The sequence below is a fragment of the Fringilla coelebs genome (genome assembly GCF_963513975.1).
Source record: "Fringilla coelebs genome assembly, chromosome: 3".
Taxonomy (NCBI): Eukaryota; Metazoa; Chordata; class Aves; order Passeriformes; family Fringillidae; genus Fringilla; species Fringilla coelebs.
This window is the reverse complement of record NC_140030.1, coordinates 97,344,880-97,362,453: the sequence shown is the minus strand read 5'-3', so window position 1 is coordinate 97,362,453 and position 17,574 is coordinate 97,344,880. Positions and strand designations below refer to the sequence as shown.

General features: G+C 42.0%; 1 protein-coding gene across 1 annotated transcript in view; it reads right to left on the bottom strand.

Moving 5' to 3' along the window:
• The window catches only part of PCSK2 (proprotein convertase subtilisin/kexin type 2), a gene marked incomplete at its 5' end in the record, with an annotated part of 109,369 nt that extends 92,585 nt beyond the window's left edge, over nucleotides 1-16,784 (bottom strand). Inside the window, one exon of the mRNA XM_084202012.1 lies at nucleotides 16,605-16,784. Within this exon, the coding sequence (XP_084058138.1) occupies nucleotides 16,605-16,784 (180 nt within the window). The remainder of the gene's footprint in view (nucleotides 1-16,604) is intronic.
• Nucleotides 16,785-17,574: the final 790 nt, after the last annotated feature.

The following is a 17,574-nucleotide window of genomic DNA, read 5'->3' as shown; positions in this document are numbered from 1 at the left end:
TTGAGCAAAATCATTTATAAATACAAGAAGGACAATTTATAGCAAGTTACTGCCTTCTTTGGTCACCAAAATCAGCATAAATGGATCAGTCAGTGAATGGCAATCACAGAAAGCACTCATTAAGCCAGGCTGACAAAGACCCTACTCAGAACTCCTTGCCTGCCTTAGTATGAATATGTGGCCATGGATGTGAGAGTTCAAACAAACACTGGTACTAAAGGAAAAAAATTTATACCCATCCCCCAAATAATAATTTAATATTTTCCTTTTTTTAAAGAAGTCTTACACAAAACATTTCTCCCCATAGAGTCCAAGCACTGCCCAAGCATCACTCCTGACTTTGAAAGGAACCTTAAATTGGCATAGGTGAGCTCTTTTATCCCATTACTGCTCAGTAATTACACGAACAGAAAATATGACCTAAACCCAGTACAAATAAATGTATTTGGAGTCTTTGCAGGCCCCACAGGCCTTATGCCTTCAGTCACCATTGTAAGTGAAGCACAACAAAGTACCTCACATAAGAAATAAGAAACCTTTTTGAAACCTTTTCATCCCAGTTTCACCAAATGCACTGACAATGCTTATAAATATTCAGTAATCATTTTTGAACTCTCTTGCTCTAATTTTCCCCCACCCCAATTAGCATGAGAAATCATTTTGCCTTTAAATATATAGATGGGAGCTAAGTCTGAGGTCAAAAACACTCACTCACTTTAGGGATAAGGGCCATGTAAGAGAAGAGCCAGCTAGAAACACAGGCAGCCTCAGGCACCGAAACAACACAGAACAACGGATGAACGTGAGCGGATTAATTCAAACATTGGTAGAGAAATGTGAAATAGCACAGAGGACTAAAGCTGCACCAGAGATCACCCAACATGAAATCCGGTCTACTGTGCCCCCACAGCCCCAGGCAAGGACTCACACTTGCTCATTTGTGTGCTATAATTATGCTGAAGGCTCAAAATAAGGATTTCAGTTGGAGCCAGGAATCTGCACAAGCTCCAACAGCCCCAAGGACTGGCACAGTCAGGCCCAGGTTCAGACCTGGGTGCTATGATTCAGTCTTCCAGCTCAGTTCTCCTTGTACCTGTGTCCTAGCCAGCTGCCTCCACCAAAGTCTAATCTGCTTCTCTTGGCAAATCTGGCAAGTTATAGCCATAGCTTCAACATTCCCAGAAGGTACATTTTGTATGAGAACATCATCCTTGTGAAATCAATTCAGTAACACAAAGCGAAAATTTCTTTAACAAATTAATTCATAGATGCCTGTCTTAGACATTTTCATGTGTTTTCAGGTCTGTTTCATATAAATATCCAACCATCTCTTAAAGGAATCAGCAACTGGTGAGGCAGAGTAGAAATTTTCCAGGGTAGAAATCCATTTTGATTTCAGTGAAATGTACATCTTTGAATTAAGTCTGTAGCTTGCTGTTTAGTCTGACTGCCTGTTCTCTTGAAGGGCCTGAGCTTGGAGGGACTGCTTCAGCCAAAGGACAAGAGATAAGGGGGGAGGAGAGAAGCAGACAGAGCAAAGCAAACTGACCCAAGAGCTCCTTCTGAAGAATTAGTAGCAAGTGTCACATGAAATCAGTAAAATGAATATGTATGAACCTATTGTGAAATTGTAGGCATATGTATTTGAGAAGGCCATAAAAAGAGACCTGAAGTTCGCAGAGCTACACATGTGATTTTAGGGGAACGAGTCCCACAAGCGTCCAGTGGTGTAAAAACATACTGGCTTTACAACTTTCACAAAGTTGTAGAGTTTTGGTTTTTTTCTCCACAAAACATTCTGGACACCACGAAGGGACAGTCTCTGTCCCTGCAGGGGCAGAAGGGATAAACGGACCCTCCTAGGCACACCCTGGAATCTTCCCGGAGGAGCTCCGCTCATCTCGGCTTGCCTCCTGCGGAGACAGACAGACAAGGACCTGCTGGTGTGGGGAGGATTCAGTACGTATTAAGGGGGCCCCTGAGAGAAAAGAGAGCTAGGAAGGCTGAATAAGTCGCTCAGAGACATCCGAGTGCTCGGCCCGTGCAGGCAGACCGGACGATAGAGCGACTGGGAGGCGAGTTCACTGTCCGATAGAGCGGCCGCTGGCCACCCTGGGGGTGGGTTCGAGTGTACTCCTGGGTGTGTGGGTGGGTGGCGTCGGGACACTGCATCCTTGTGTGGTTAATGCATTGTGTAGTTAATGTTAATGTGTTTGTAATCCTGCCAGTGTGTGGCGTATGAAAGAGAGAGCAAACAAGTGAGTTCACCCATGGCGCGGGGGCGAGTTCTACGCGTGTTTGAAGCGGCCGGGTGAGGCTTGAGGCGCTGGCTGGAGTAGGCTGTGAGGGCAGGGAGTGCCCTGCAGAGAAGTTGAACAAATAGAGAAACGTCAGTGAAGATTTTGATTGTGTCCAGGGTGTGTGAGAACCAGAGAAAGCTGATGTAAGTAAATGCTGAAGTATTGTATGCTGTGTTAGGTTAAGAAAAGTGGGCACTTTGAGAAATACGCCCTTTCCCAGTGAGTTTGTGTAGTTCTTCCCCCACATTGTGGTATTTGATTCTTGAGATTGTGGTAATTTGATTATTGAGATTGTATAGTGGTGTTTGTGGAGATTTTAAGATTTTGTTTGCAATAAGTGTAGCATTTTACACAGAAGAGCTACAGTATGGTGATTTATGTTTAACTGTGGTAAAATGAATTAAAGGAATTCCAAGAATTTCCCCCCACAGCAATTCAAGCCCCGACTCTCATGAATTTGAGATAAGAAGGAGTAGTGTGTGTGTGTGTCTTTGTTTGTGGGCATATCAGAGTTTTTGCTGTAACAAGCACAGCCTTTTGCAAGGCAGTAAAATGAGTGTCAGTAGAAACAATGCTTGAATTACATTGTGTGAGAAGAGAACTAGAAAAGACTGAGATTTTGTAAAACAGAGTTTAGATAAAAGAGACGAATGAGTTCATGAGACTTCAGCTAGTAATATAGTAAGTTTGGACTGAGAAAACCTGCCATAGAGGTTAAGTGATACACGCCAAAGTGATGAACGGAACAGCCTGCAGGCAATTCCTGAGAGCTTTTAATGCATTGAGAGGCTGGCACCTTATGTGCAATGCAGAGTTTGTGTTTGGTATTGCTGTTCTGTGCCTTAAGTGTAAATTGAAGGTTCCCAATCAAGCCAATTCAGAACCTGAGATACCTGCCACCTGGAGGCCTGTGGTGTGAGGAAAAACTGAGAAAAGACACTGTGAGGCTTGAGTGGAAACAAGATAGTATAAAGAGAAAGAGATAATGAGAACTAACCAGAGCAAAGAGGTTCCTGAACTAGCCCCTTTGGGAAGGGCTCATTGGGAGAAAGCTGCCAGTAGGGGCGGCTCAGAAAAGAAGATTTATAATACCTTATTGCAGTTAATGCTGTTTTAAAATGAGAAAGTAAATGAGATAAAGTCCTGTATGTTGATGGTTTTTTTGCTTTAAGAATTCACCCAGAATGGCAGAGTAACTGTGGGTTCAGAGTTCCCTCTGACCTACTGGTGTTAGCTCTTGAAAAACAAAGCAAAGAGAAAGCAAACCAAATGTGTTGTTCAGCATGCAGCATAAGATAGCAATGTATGAGGTCAGAGAAAGTTTATCATACTGAAATGCAAAGCAATTACAACTCACAAAATGAGTACATATAATTTGTTAAAAGCTTCTCCTAAGGTAAGAGGAAATGAAGAAGACCTCCCCAAAAGGGAAGAATACTCAGGCTCCAAAGGTATACCCATTCGCATCCATCCCCCTCCTAGCAGTCCAATTTCATCCAGAACTAAGAAGTAACAGACCCCTCTGTGAGAGGCACTGATACCAGAAAAAAAGAAAACAGTAGAATTTTAGTTGATACAGGAGCCATATATTCAGTTTTAAATAAAGCTTTATTGTGGAGAATGATTATGTTGTAGTGGAGAATGATTATGTTGTAGTGTGGAGAACAACTGGCCAGTTTGAGAAGGCATACTTTTGCAAACCTTTAAAGTAACATGTGTACTTAGAAGCTTTTGTATATGCCCAGTTTGCTAAAAATTCTCAAATGGGGAGGTTACTCTGGAAGCAAATGATATAAAGATGTTAAGCTTAACATTAACAGCCATTGAAATTAAGAAAGAAATTAGTAGATATTAGAACAAGTATTTTCAGAGGTATGAGCCTCTGCTGTACCAAAGAGAGTGAAGAATGCCCCCCCCATAGTAATCAAGCTTAAAGAAGAAACACAACCAGTGAGAATTAAGCAGTACCCCCTGAAAAAAGATGGAGAAGAAATCAGCCCAATAACTGATAGTACTAGATTGAGAGCTGTCAATAAGATAACGAAGAATTTACACCCTGTAGTAGCCAATCCATATACTTTACTAACTTGTTTAACACCTGACCTAACCTGGTTTACTGTCTCAGACCTGAGAGATGCCTTCTTTTGCCTCCCTATCCATGAAGCCAGCCAGAAAATTTTTGTATTCAAATAAGAAAGCCCTAAAAGCAGTGCAAAACCCAGCTCACAAAGACTCAGATTCCTGAGATGCTCCACAGGAAGAAAGAAAGCTGTTGCAATATGTAGATGATCTTCTGGGAGCCACTCGGACAAGAGTCGCATGTGTAGCCTAGACGGTAAGCCTTTCAAATTTCCTAAGACACCAAGGATACAGAGTATCAAAGAAAAAGCACAGGTAGTGAAATAGAAAGTAATCTACCTGAGGTACGAGGTGAGTGCTGGGCAATGGACTTTAGGGCAGGCTCGCAAAGAAGCCATCTGCCAAACCCCAAAGCCCCAGACAATAAAGAACTCCGAACCTTCTTAGGCATGGCAGGGTGGTGATGGCTGTGGATTTATAGACTGCTTGCCAAACCCCTCTATGCTTCTATTGCAAATAGAAACAGAGATCTCCAGTGGACAAAAGAAGCCACACAAGCCTTTCACCAGCTAAAGAGCGCCTTCATGTCAGCTCCAGCTTTGAGACTTCCAGATGTAAGTAAACCATTCTTTCTATCTTCCCATGAAAAATAAGGAATCGCCTTAGGAATACTAGCTCAGGACTTATGTCCATACAAGAAAGCAATTAATTACTTCTCCAAGCAACTAGATGCAACCGCCAAAAGATGGCCAAGTTGCCTCAGAGCTGTAGCAGCAGTCGTGCTGAATATTTAAGAGGCACACAAGTTTACCTTGAGACAAAAATAACTGTGCTAGTGTCCCATACAGTGTCCGCAGTACTGGCAGTAAAAAGCAGCCACTGCCTCTCACCACAGGGGTTCTTGAAATACCAAGCCATTTTTCATACGTAGCCCCAGTGACATCCCACCAGTTGATTAAAACCAATTACACAATGTATCACAGACTGTCACCTATACAAAAGAAATAACCAGAATTTTGCAAAGAATAAAACAAAATGCAGATCATCACTGGTGGGATGTAATCTTTAGGTGGTCACCAACTACAAATAGAATCTTTAATAAGCTTGTGTGATCCTATTGTGGTTTTGTTAATATTAGTTAAAGTAATTTTAAAGTTATCCTTTTATTGTTAATTTGAAGGATTTTATTTTATCCAAAAGGACAAAACAAAGCCTTTTGTCTAGTTCCTCTTGCAGGCAGCAAGAACAAGGTTAAACAGTCTCCTCAATACCTGGACATGAGGTGTTTAATAAAAATCTGGAAGTAAATGGAAGAAACTTAACCGGTTGTGGACTGCGTTTACACTTACATTTCCAATCTGTCCACGTGGAATTCATATGAATGCCCTGCACAATTCACGGCAAAAAAAACCAGGTCCTTTCAAAGCATGATTCATCTCACTTCTCTGAGGTGGCCATGTTAGAATACAAGCAGAGCTGAGCCCCAGGAGCTCTTTCACTCCAAAGTCTGTAAGAGAAGCACTGCTGTTCAGGTAGATCAATTCTGATGTTAAATGGCTACTGTCATTTTCTCATCAGTTTTGTAGTTCTATTACCCCACCCAGTGCTTCCAAGCACTTACAAAACACCACTCCATAGGTTTGGTTACAAGCTTGTAATATTAGGAATTTGATCTGCAATTGAATGAATCACACAGGTGTAAGGTTTTACTGTATCTGCATCACTGTTAGGTTTGTCACTGAAGAGCTCCATCCTGCAAGCACATCAAGTCATACAAGTCATCAATGACAATACTATGGATTTGCTGATAGTTTTATCAGTGAACTGGAGAAGTCATTTGACACTTTAAAAATGGTTATTCTAGTTTATGGGAATGGATCTGTGCAGTTTAGAGAGTTTTATCTGTTACTCCCCAGTAACTGTAAACACCATTATCAAGTCTACCACATGCCCGGTGGAAAGCAGGATACTTCCCAGATTTCAAGGAGAATATTGCTTATACACTAGACCTCAAATTGGACTGTCTGGGTTAATCCAGATTGTCATTACCTGGAGTAGGTGATTATTATTGTTTGGCTGACAGGCTGAAGTAAAGGCTGAACAATCATCATCGTGTCCTCTTACATAAATGGCGTGGCTGTGGGTGTGTGAGCAAGAAGAGCACCTCAAGCCCTGTGCACCAGAAAAAAATTCTGGAGTTCAGCACCAAAAAAGTCACTGGGAGCATCTACCAACTGTGTTGTCATTTTTAGCAGCAACAAACAACCACTGGGAAAAGGAGGAAACCTCTCCAATCATTCGGCTACACAATTCCATTACAACCACACAAATATCAGATAAACACACACATCATTTAGAATAATTAAGTAAATAAGATTTCATGAGAAGGTGAATCAATTAAATTTTCTTAAAGCAAGTATGTGTTACACAATTTTTTTACACAAATTGGGAAAATTTTACCATCCCATTAAAACAAAACAAAAACACCTCCACCCAATAAAAACAAAACAAAATAATAACAAAGAACACAACAAAATAGAATAAACAAACACACATACATACCCAAACCTAAACAAACAAAAATGAGAAAAGAAGACAAACAGAAATCAGACTCCAGACATTCTTTAGAGACAATTAGTCAGTACTTGACCCAGTTAATTAACCATAACTCATTTAGTCTGAGGCAGTCAGTGCTGTAAGAATAAAGGGAGGAAAAAGGATGGGAATCCAGAGGTGGCTTTGCCAGTTCTACATTTTATTAAAAAAGGTGAATAAAATTTTGGCTCTAAGTACCTGTCTCCTGCTTGGAGCCACGGAGCTCCTCAGGGTATCCTGTCACTTTTTTGACGTTCTGCTGGGTTTTCAAAGCATCTCTCAAGATGTTTATATTCTGTGTAAGTTTTCACAACTCAAACAACTTTCTCTCCAAGATCATTCAACCCACGACCATTTCCTTTACTATTTCCCTCTCTGCTCTTGCTTCACATGGTAGCAACTCTGCTCTAGGACAGAGCCAGAACTAAATTTCCAAAAGACATGAGTTTCAGTATCTTCTTATATTAGGAGAATCTTAATCAATTAGAGCTGTGACATTCTTGTTTCAGTTGCCTCTCATGTAAAATGACATACTCCTATAAGTACTAGTTTAGTTATTTTATTTATTGATAGGATTGACTATCAATACACACTATCACACTAAATTATAGTTTGCACAGCATTACAGACTGTGATATGAAACTCTTAACTGTAAAATGCCAAGTGCCACTGCAAACATATATTAATGGGTATCTCTACACACATAATAGATCTGTGAGAAATCAGGCACCTCTTTAACAACAAATATTTGTTAACTGTTGTAATATATTTAAGCAATAAGATGGAAATCTCTTCTTCCTATCAGTATATCTTCCTTAGAGAAAACTCATTAAAAAAATTTTGATTTAGTTAGAGCCTGCAAATTTAAATGGCCATGGTGCGCTTCTGAGATAGATCAATATTGCTGACAGCAATTAGCACTGCTTATAAAAGGCCACTTTGCCTCACTCCTGATTTACAGCCAGCCCATCTCTCCTTTTAAGCATGTAACCAAACAGGTTGACTACTATTGTCACACAGGAGCCTGGCGTCTCATCAGCTTCAGAAACACAGAGATAAAATCCATGAGCTAAAGTTTGCTCTTTCAAAAACAACATTCAGATGCAGCATGCCCCAGATACAAAATGACAGCACCTAAACCTCACCCATGAAGAAGGGGAAAGACATTGCTAAACACTAAGATCCTGATTAGTAAGGCACTTGGGCATTAGTTTTAAGTCTACATTCATGTAACAAAGTAGCTACATAAACATGTGTGCAAGTGCTTAGCTCATGCGGCATCTTAAAGCAGAGTCAGGAACTTACGAGCAATTCAGAGCAAAATTAGTTGGTTACTGATAAGAGTTACTCAAGAAGGCACAGATTATATGAATTATTCTAATGCAAAGTTGCTAGCTCTTACTGACACTTTAAGAATGACCACCGTTGCAATTCCAAACCTTTACTCTTTCCTTTTTACTTCGTGTCAGCCTAATGCTAGGCTGCCAAGGAAGAGACGATAGACAGAAAGTGCTTCACAGAGAGGTTTCTGTTATTACCACACTGAAAAAGTCTTCCAGTTCCCAGAGAAGCAGTCAGATCCTTCAGAAAAATATGTGCTTTATGGGAGAGAAGTCCATGGGTTAGAAACAAAACTGTGACATTAAAGGACAGAAAGACAGGAGGGTCACACTATTACTTTTTTTTTTTTTTTTTTTTTTTTACATAAGGTAGTATGCTTGAGAAAAGCAAGGGCAGAAAGCCTCAAAAAAAACATTTTCAGCAGAGCCAAGGAAAAGAAAACACTTTGGAACACTGCTGTTTTCCTTATTTTAGCAAATTTTCTTGATTCTGCTAGGAAGAAGTCACAGACACTAGCCTCTCTACCACAAGATCAGGTCAGAGGCAAATCCTTTACTCACCCCAACACAACCTGGAGAGAGCTCCTGTTGACTCTTGACAAAAAAGCATATTGGTGACTACGCAACAAGGAGCAGCTGCTATGAGTGGGGTCAAGAGCTCTGTGGTAGACAGAAGAAAGAAGGATGACTTAAACCTAGCAATAATGATGGGAAAGGAAAACAAACAGCAACACCCAACACCACCCCTTACCCTTCCTCCCAGGGCCTCCCTCACTGACCTTTCAAGCATCTGTGAATTAAGTCTTTTACTGACAATTAATAAATGATGGAAGTCTATTGCAGGCAGAAATTGTTTTCAGACCAGCATGTGCTTGTATGTTATCTTGCTCCTATGACATTAGTCAAGCAAGGAAAATGTAGGAAAGGAAAATTTTAATTAATCACTCAGCATTTCAGCCTTTAGAGCCTGAAAAATTGGTTTCTCTAGCAAGGTAGAATATATTTAACATGAATAATAACTGTTCAGTCAGAAGGGGGGAAAAGGGATTTTACAGAATCACACTGAGTGTTTTAATCTTCATCAAAAGAAAGAAAAATATCCACTTGCTTTCCTGACGGTTCTATTCTGAACTATATCTTAATTGTAGGAGAAATTGAATGGTTTTACAGTTAGGAGATGAAAAGTACATTTGCCTGTGAAGTTTGGGTGTTTAAATGGAAATATAAAAATTAAACGATGGAAATGCTGTCAAGATGATGTCGTAATCCACAACCATCATTCCATCAATGTTAGCAGCCAATTCTTCCAAATGTGCCAATGTGTTCCACTTCTGACTTTTAATACTTCACTCAAATTCTGAACTGACAGTTCCACTTTACAACTGGCTCTAAGTAACTTCTAAACAGCTAAGTTCAGCTGAAATACTGTTCTAAAATTAATTGATATAGGGAAGCATAAAGTCCCCGTGGGACTGATGGGAATCCAACAGTCACGGTTATAGCTAATTCACCATATTTGGCTGCAGCTAAAAGCCTTAAAAAGAAGCTTTTGCTGACCCTGGTGTTGCACAGTAGGTGACAGAGACAGTACTCACCCACAGAGCAGATTTCAGAATCACACTCCTCCGTTTCATTGGCTTTTCATAAAAAATGAGTAGGTAGAAAGAAGGATTTTTTGTCGTCAGGAAAGGGAAGGCTATATTCCAGCTCTTTTACTACCCATACAAGGAAGAGATTTAACTCTTTGGCTCTAAGTTTTGTATCCAACAATCATCTGAAACAGCAAATTTCTCTACTTAATAATAATAATTTTTAAATACATATTTGCTGGTTTTCAGGTTTTCATAGATTGATTCTTTGGATAAAACTGCTCTGACATATTACCATCTTATTCATCTGGTAAGCAAATAATTTAGTTCAGTCGTGAGTATCTGGGATACAAGCACCAACTGGTTTGATGTAAACACTGAGGTCACTATTACCATTTGCTTTCTGTGGACAAAGTAGTTAAGAATGTAACACTTCCACAGAAGTCTTGCTTAAAAAGGTAGGCAATACAGGACAATGTCCCAGTGTACCCCTTGTGAAAGACCTATTACTACCCAATTTATCTATTTATAATCACAGTGTATAAATGGAGAGTGTGACCAAGCTCATAATTTCTTTTTTAAGTCCAACCTCCTGCTACTTGCTGAACAGAGCCAGCGCAGCTGAGTAACACTGCTGAGCTACTGTCGTAAATCTATGACCAAATTGTATTTCACACTTGCATCATGGCCACTCAGAACTTCACACAGTACACACCAAATTCAGCTCTCTCTGAGATGCCGCTTTCTGTCACAAAACAAGGCCTGAGCCTGCTGAGCTGAAATTAAATCTCCATTTCAGTAGCACAGGGTTCGCCTTTTCAATGAACTTAGGAGAGTTAAATGCAGAGTTTGCCTTGATTTACAAGAGCAACACACTAGACTTTGACAAATACTTGAGCAGTTCAGCTTCCTCCCACCAGAGGCTACAGATGGATGAAGTGTTGAGCTGCTCGCTGCGATACTTACAGCCGCCATGCAGCAGCATCCTGTAGAGACCTGACCTATTTAATTATCTGAAAAAGTTGAAACAAAAAAAAAGAAGAACAGGGTTTCTGATGACTGGAAATACATTACTGGACAAAAGTAAATTTTACATCTATTAACAGCGCTGAATTTGCTACTACCGCTCACACAGAAACCACCCACCCATTCTGTTGACTGGAACTGCACAAAAGGGTTTCCCAGCTACAATATTTTAGTAAGAACTGGCATAATTTATCATTCATTTTAACAATTTGGCTTGATTTGCAGCTCACAAAAAAATCTGTGAGCATGGACATTTCTCAGAACTTACTAATGGAAACTATCTACCAAATAAATTCTACCTATGTTTTGTCAACTACTTTATTACAAGCCTTTGAAACTTGAGTTGCATGTCTCGATTTTAACTGAACAACTCCATTGATGGATGAGGTTAAGGGTCACATGCAAACTTCTATTTAGCTGCACTAAGCAGTAACTATTACCAGCATAACTATTCCAGGGAGTCTGCTGCTGCTTTTGCTTGGTTTTCTTTGTTTGTTTGAAATCAACATGGTTTTCTTGTTAAAAGCTCCAGTGGAAATTAAATTTCTGCTAATATTGTTCTGACTTGGAATGAGTAAAACATGTCAGTACTCCTACACTGATAGCAACAGCACTGCAATTGCGTTTGTTTCCCCACTTTAACCACATCAGTACAGTTACAACAGTAAAAGTTTTCCTAAGAGTTGGGAGGGTCTTATATCTTGTCATCTGGTATGTTATGTGAAGAAGATAGAAGGCTATCTTTCACCTTCACACAATAGTTGGATTTTCAAAAAGATAGCAAAAATTCAAACACCTCTGTCCTTTTCTGAAGGAGACAAGCAGCAGACCCAGTCTCTGGGACCATTTGCTTACTAATAAACAAATGTCAAGCACGCTGAGCACTCTGGGCTAGATGGCAGGAGATAGATTAGGAGAAAGCAGTTCTGGTATGCTGGGATCACAGCATTCAGGGAATGCTGTCCACTTCTTACACATTTTCTCCTTGACACTGGCAAAACTAAATATAATGTAAATGAAAACCAATAATTGCACATTTTCCCATTGGGCTGCAGGATCAAAAAAAAAGTGTAAAAAGAACTGCACTTGTGATGCAGTTCCTGGGTCTCTACCACATGTTCTGTTCTGCAAATGGGTCGAAACAACATGGAATAAATAAAATGATAAATGCAGGCAGCTTTATAAACTGAGAGAATTCCATAACTCTGTTTACTGATCTGTAGTTCAGGAAAAAAACCTAAAAATCTGTAAAGGTAAGGTTTAATCTGATTTGCTAAGAAACAACTACACCACATATTCAAAACAGTAAAGAAGCAGTTACAGTGGGGATCTACAGTAGGGGAGACTAACCTTATTGTTTTACACTCAAACAAGTGTAAAATCTGACAAGGTAATTATTTTATAGCTCAAACAGAACACTCACCACCAGCAAACAATCTGAGTCTCTGGTAGAGAAGGAGCTTTAAGGAAACTGGGTTAGGAATGTGCTTGAGCCTGTGATTTATAGATATTCTTGATAATTTACAGCTTTCATGTGCATAATTGATTACATCTAAGTAACAGGAATTGTTTTTGTTTGTTCCAAGTTAGCTACTGTTTGCTCCTGCTCCTGGAGCTGTTTATGCATCCAAGGCAAAACACAAAGTATTAAAGTAAAAAAAAAAAAAAAAAAAAAAAAAAACACCAAAAAAACAAACGTCTATTTTCCACATCTGGAGGATGATCTGCATAGGAGGATGAAATGTTCAGGATCCTTGACAGAAATCCCAGCAAAGTGCTCTCAAGGCTGTGAACTCACTATTCTGCCTCTTGGTGTGTCTTCTACACCACATCAACTCCCACCTCACAGGCTCCCTGCCTAAATGCAGGGAAGTGGGTCACTGCAGTAAGAAACTTAGCTTCTTTATCTGTTAAGTTTTGCTTTTGATAAGTCTGTATTTATGCAAGGTAAAAAAAACCCCAAAACCTAACAAGAAAACCTGAATGCTCAGTATTTAATCAAGAAATTACTGGTTAGTTCCACAAAGCCTGGTTCTCAACCAGCAGCCTCCTAAGCAAAAAACAGCAGGCAAAGCAGTCACAGCTGTGAGAGGTAAGACTGAGTTTTTGCAAGATTTAGAGGGATAAGGAATCAGGTGATACAAGGAAAAAATAGACCAGCTTTAGGCAACATTAACATAAATTTATCACCATTTTCAAATTCACATTTGGCTCTTATTTTTAAATCTGGGGCCACTAGCTATTTAAAACCCTGTTAAAACCTCAATGCAAAATATTTAGCCTTTTAGTTATGGTGGCATTTATATGTGGACTGTCTCAGTCTCACTGTTGTTGATGAAATGGAAAGAGATGCCTAAACTCTGATCTCCAAATAGAAGACCTTTCTAAATGCATCTTCCACCTCTCCTTGTTAGAAATTAATTGAAAATTGCAAGGCAAGATCAGAAAGCAGCTTTTTTTCAGCCTGCATTAAGAAATGTATTCTGGTAACAACCACACTAAGAGGCAAATAAATCAAATGGGGGGGGGAAATCAATAAAAACCAAAAACCTGTTCTTTTTACAGTTCTTACAATATTAGGGGGGGCATTCTCACAATTCCTGAATGCTCAGAGATGGTAAGACTAACCATTTTAAGAAAAAGTATGTTTTATCACAGTATCTGTTTCACCAGAAATACATAGAATCAATTTTAGCAGGTAAAAATGGACTGAAAAATTGTAAATATTAAAATAAGAATCAAAGACCACAATCAGGCTTACAAAGATGTCTGTATTCAGGATTAATTCAGAGAAAATTAAAGAAAAAGTGACTACTCTTTTTGACACGTTAGGATCCTAGATCTAAACAAAAGCACCTGTTTATGTAAGCACCAAGCCCTTCTCAATCAACTTCTCAAGCACTGAATTTAAAGCACACATTTAGCCTACCTGACTCTTGTAGGGGTTTCAGAATGATGGTAGGGAGCATGGCCAAAGAATCAATTAGAAAGCGCATCATGTAGTCCATAACATTAATTTTAAAGGCAATGCTTTCTCATGCATTTCTAGAGAAATCTGCTGTTAAGTAAATGTAGTATGCACTTGCTCAGAGATTGCTTGTTATTGGGGGAAAAAAAATGCACTAAAAATACATAATTTAAAAACCAGCTCCCATAAAATCATGTTAAAAGAGATCTGTGATACTCTAAAGGAATGAAAGGAATCTTTCTCATACACATCTTAAATTCACACACATTAAAAAAAGAAGAATCTGCTCTTGTATTCCTACACTGCACTGAAACAAAGGTGATTATTTTCAGATCATGGCTCCTCTCCAATATGGGCAAAGTTAACTGGATTTGTTTTAAGTAAGTAACTCAATATATCATCCAAACAGCATGTGTCATTGAAGTAGCTAAAAGACCCCTTCTCTTTGTGATGTGATTTGGGAGTGGGGGGGTATGCTGGTATTTTTTGAATATTTCATTAGACAGCATATCTACACATAGTAGTTTCCCTCAAGAGCTTCCCACTGACAGCTCTGCGCTTCTCTACATGGCCATGTTCAACTTCCTGCACTGTCGGTATCACCATGAAAGCTGAGTCTGCAGACTGTAGGCTGCTAGACAAACAAGCCAGACGACAGCAAAGCAGAGAGGAGACTCCTCAGCTGAAGAGTACTGAAGAGCCACTGGCATAAATGATACATGCTTCTATTGGCAGCCAATTATCACCACCCAACCCCCGTTAAGAACAGAGATTGCTATCAACCTCTCACGGATTATCCTCCAACACACCCAAACCCTACCAACTTTTCACCTTCCCTAAAATTCCTGCCTTGCAGAAAGCAGAATGCTATTTCCGCTTACAGCTGGGGAGAAGGGGTGGCAAGCTTACTGGCTTTTCAGGGATTGGGATAGTATAACCAGAAAACTTCAGACAGTATGTGCTGAGTACAGGACCCACTGCAATCACCTGCTGCCCCACACCATGAGCACACACACACATCACACTATGGCTCTGCTGGGCTTCTTTCCTAGAGACACCCGCGTCCATAGTGTCCCCATAGTGATCCTGGAAAACAGGTACTCTCTCTCCTCTTGCACACTCAAGGGACTTCCCTCCAGCTCAGGTGAGCTACAAGGCTGATTTCCATGAAGAAGCTGTTTGTCTCCTAATGGGGCTGAGGCATCCTGGGGAGAAGCATCGTAAAGGGGAGAGGATTTGAACAGCCCAAAAGCTGCATTTCTCCATCCTACAAAATCCTCTCTCTCTCCCTGTCTCTTCCCCACTTGGACCACAGGACCATTTGAAAGCATCTAGCCAAATTCATAAGAAATTGATCTATGCAGGAACATACCCTTCTATCCTCATAAGGCCTTATCAGTCAGATAACCGCAGGAGAGGAAGAAGGGAGCACAATCAGGAAGAAACTAGAAAAGGACAACTGTTAACCAAAAAGCTGTATCTAAATCTCATATAATAAAACCTAATGCACACAATGAATCCTTTTCCAAATGGATCAGCAGTTGTCACTATCACGACAAGTCTGTGTGCCTAAAACAAAAGCATCTTATCAGAGCAGGAATTAGCTGTGGTCACAGCAACAATGATCTTGTCCTCATTTCTCTAACAAGCTCCCACTGGAGTTGAAACGAGGCAACCTGAGGGAGGGACTCTCACTTGATATGTTTTTTTAATTTTAATTTTTAAATCAAGGCTTAAAGCCATTTCAGTCATTCAAGTTCAGGGTGGTATTATCATTCATTTCCTTGGATGTAGGACGAGGCTGTCATTGTATAACTGCCAGGAAAAGAAAAAACCAAACAAGCAGCAGCGACACTCACAGCCCGCGTTCCTTTCGCATCCTCTAAGCAAGTCTACCAGGAACTGTATTGACCAGGGCACTCTATCAGCCTCTCCCTGTTTTCACACCAGGTCTTACTGTACTCTAAAATATTTAGAGGTCTAATTATTACTTGAATAAGAGAGATTTCTAGCAGAGGTGGACACTCTAGGAGCCAGGAGGGCACCTGTCACTCTGGCTACACTTGATTTCCTAGGACATCAGGAGCGAAAACAATCTCCAATGGCACTTAAGTTTCCCAACTTACATTTTTAGCGAAAAGCATTCACACTTATCATGGGGTCATCCTATTTCTCTAGGAGAATTATAGGAGTATTAGAAGCCCACCAGCATCAAAAATTGAGCGTCAAAACCCCTATGAAATCTTCTATTCAAATTGTGTGCAAGCTCCTCCATGGAGATGAGTCTCTCCTTTTCCCGTAGGTGTTCCGAGCCGCTCCAGGCGCGCTCGGGAAGCCCGAGACGGCAACCCCAGCCCCGCAGGATGAGAGTTTCTCCATGGCAGCATGTTTACATAGTAAGCCAAAAGGCACCGAGTTACCATGTGGGAAACTCCACTTTCTGTTCAAGATAACCACCCAGCTGGGCCAATGCCGAGAAGCACTTGCAATTGCTCTTGGCACCGCTATTTCTCAAAGCCCCTGGAGAGGCGGGAATTAACGCGGGTACAGCGGGACGCGCTCCGCACCGTCCTTCCCGCAGGTGAGCGGCGGCCAGAACCGCGCCAGGGCCACCCTGCGCCACCGGCATGCCCACGGCACGGCACTGCATGCCCTGAGCCCAACGTGAAGGGCACCGCAGAGCTCCGACCCTACGCGGGGGGCTTACCTTCCGCACCCCACCGAAGCCGTGCTCCGCCGCTACCCGCTCGGCCTCCGCCTGGCCCCCGTCGTGCAGCTCCACCAAGAAATGGTTGCTGTAGACGGCACCACGGGCCGGGGGGCCGAGGAAGTGCAGGAGAAAGAGGAGGGGGAGGGAGCCCCGAAGCAGCGGCGGCCCCGGCGGCATGGCCCCACGCTGCGCGCCCGCGGAGGCAGCCCGCCGGGCGGGCAGGCGAGCGGGGAAGCGCCCAAAAGATGGGAGGAGAGGAGGGCGAAAAAAAAATTAAAACAAATGAGCGCAGCGGAGGCAAGAGGAGAGCAGCGCGGAGAGGTCCTGCCGGGCGGTGCGGATGCGTGTTCCACGGCGGCCGAGGGGCAGCACCAGCCGAACGGGAAGGGGGGGGACGCGCCGCGCTGCCAATCATGGAGGGGAGGATCGCCTCGGCCCCCCTTCCCTCCCAGCTCGCGGCTCCCGGAACGCTCCGCACGCCTCCCCAGCACCCCACCCACACTTCACTCCCACCTTCCACAGTCCTGCCCCTGCAAAGCCGCACCCCCGGATTGCACCCGCGCCGCGCACGCCAGCCCCCTCCTAGCTCCAGCCGAGCCGAGCCGAGCCCTGCCTGGACTTCTCCGGCTGTTCCTGGTGAGGGGGAAAATTGCCGAGGGGAGGCTCCGAAGCTGGAGCCTGTACGCGCGTGGCTGTAGGGACTGGAGAACGAAAGACTTCGGCAAGACCCTCACCGCCGGCACTGCCTCCCAGCTTCTCTCTTCGACCCAGCGAACATAAAATAGCTGGAGTTCCCCCAGACCTACCATTCTATCCAGAACTCTGCACTAGCTGCTCACAGGGCCCTCAGCAACCTGTCCTTTATCCCTCTTTTTAGTATAGCATATGGGCAGGGAGGTGATTAAGCAGTGATAGTGCAAAGGCAGGGGAAAACCTCAGGCCCAGGCTGAGGGCTCCTTGCTGACTC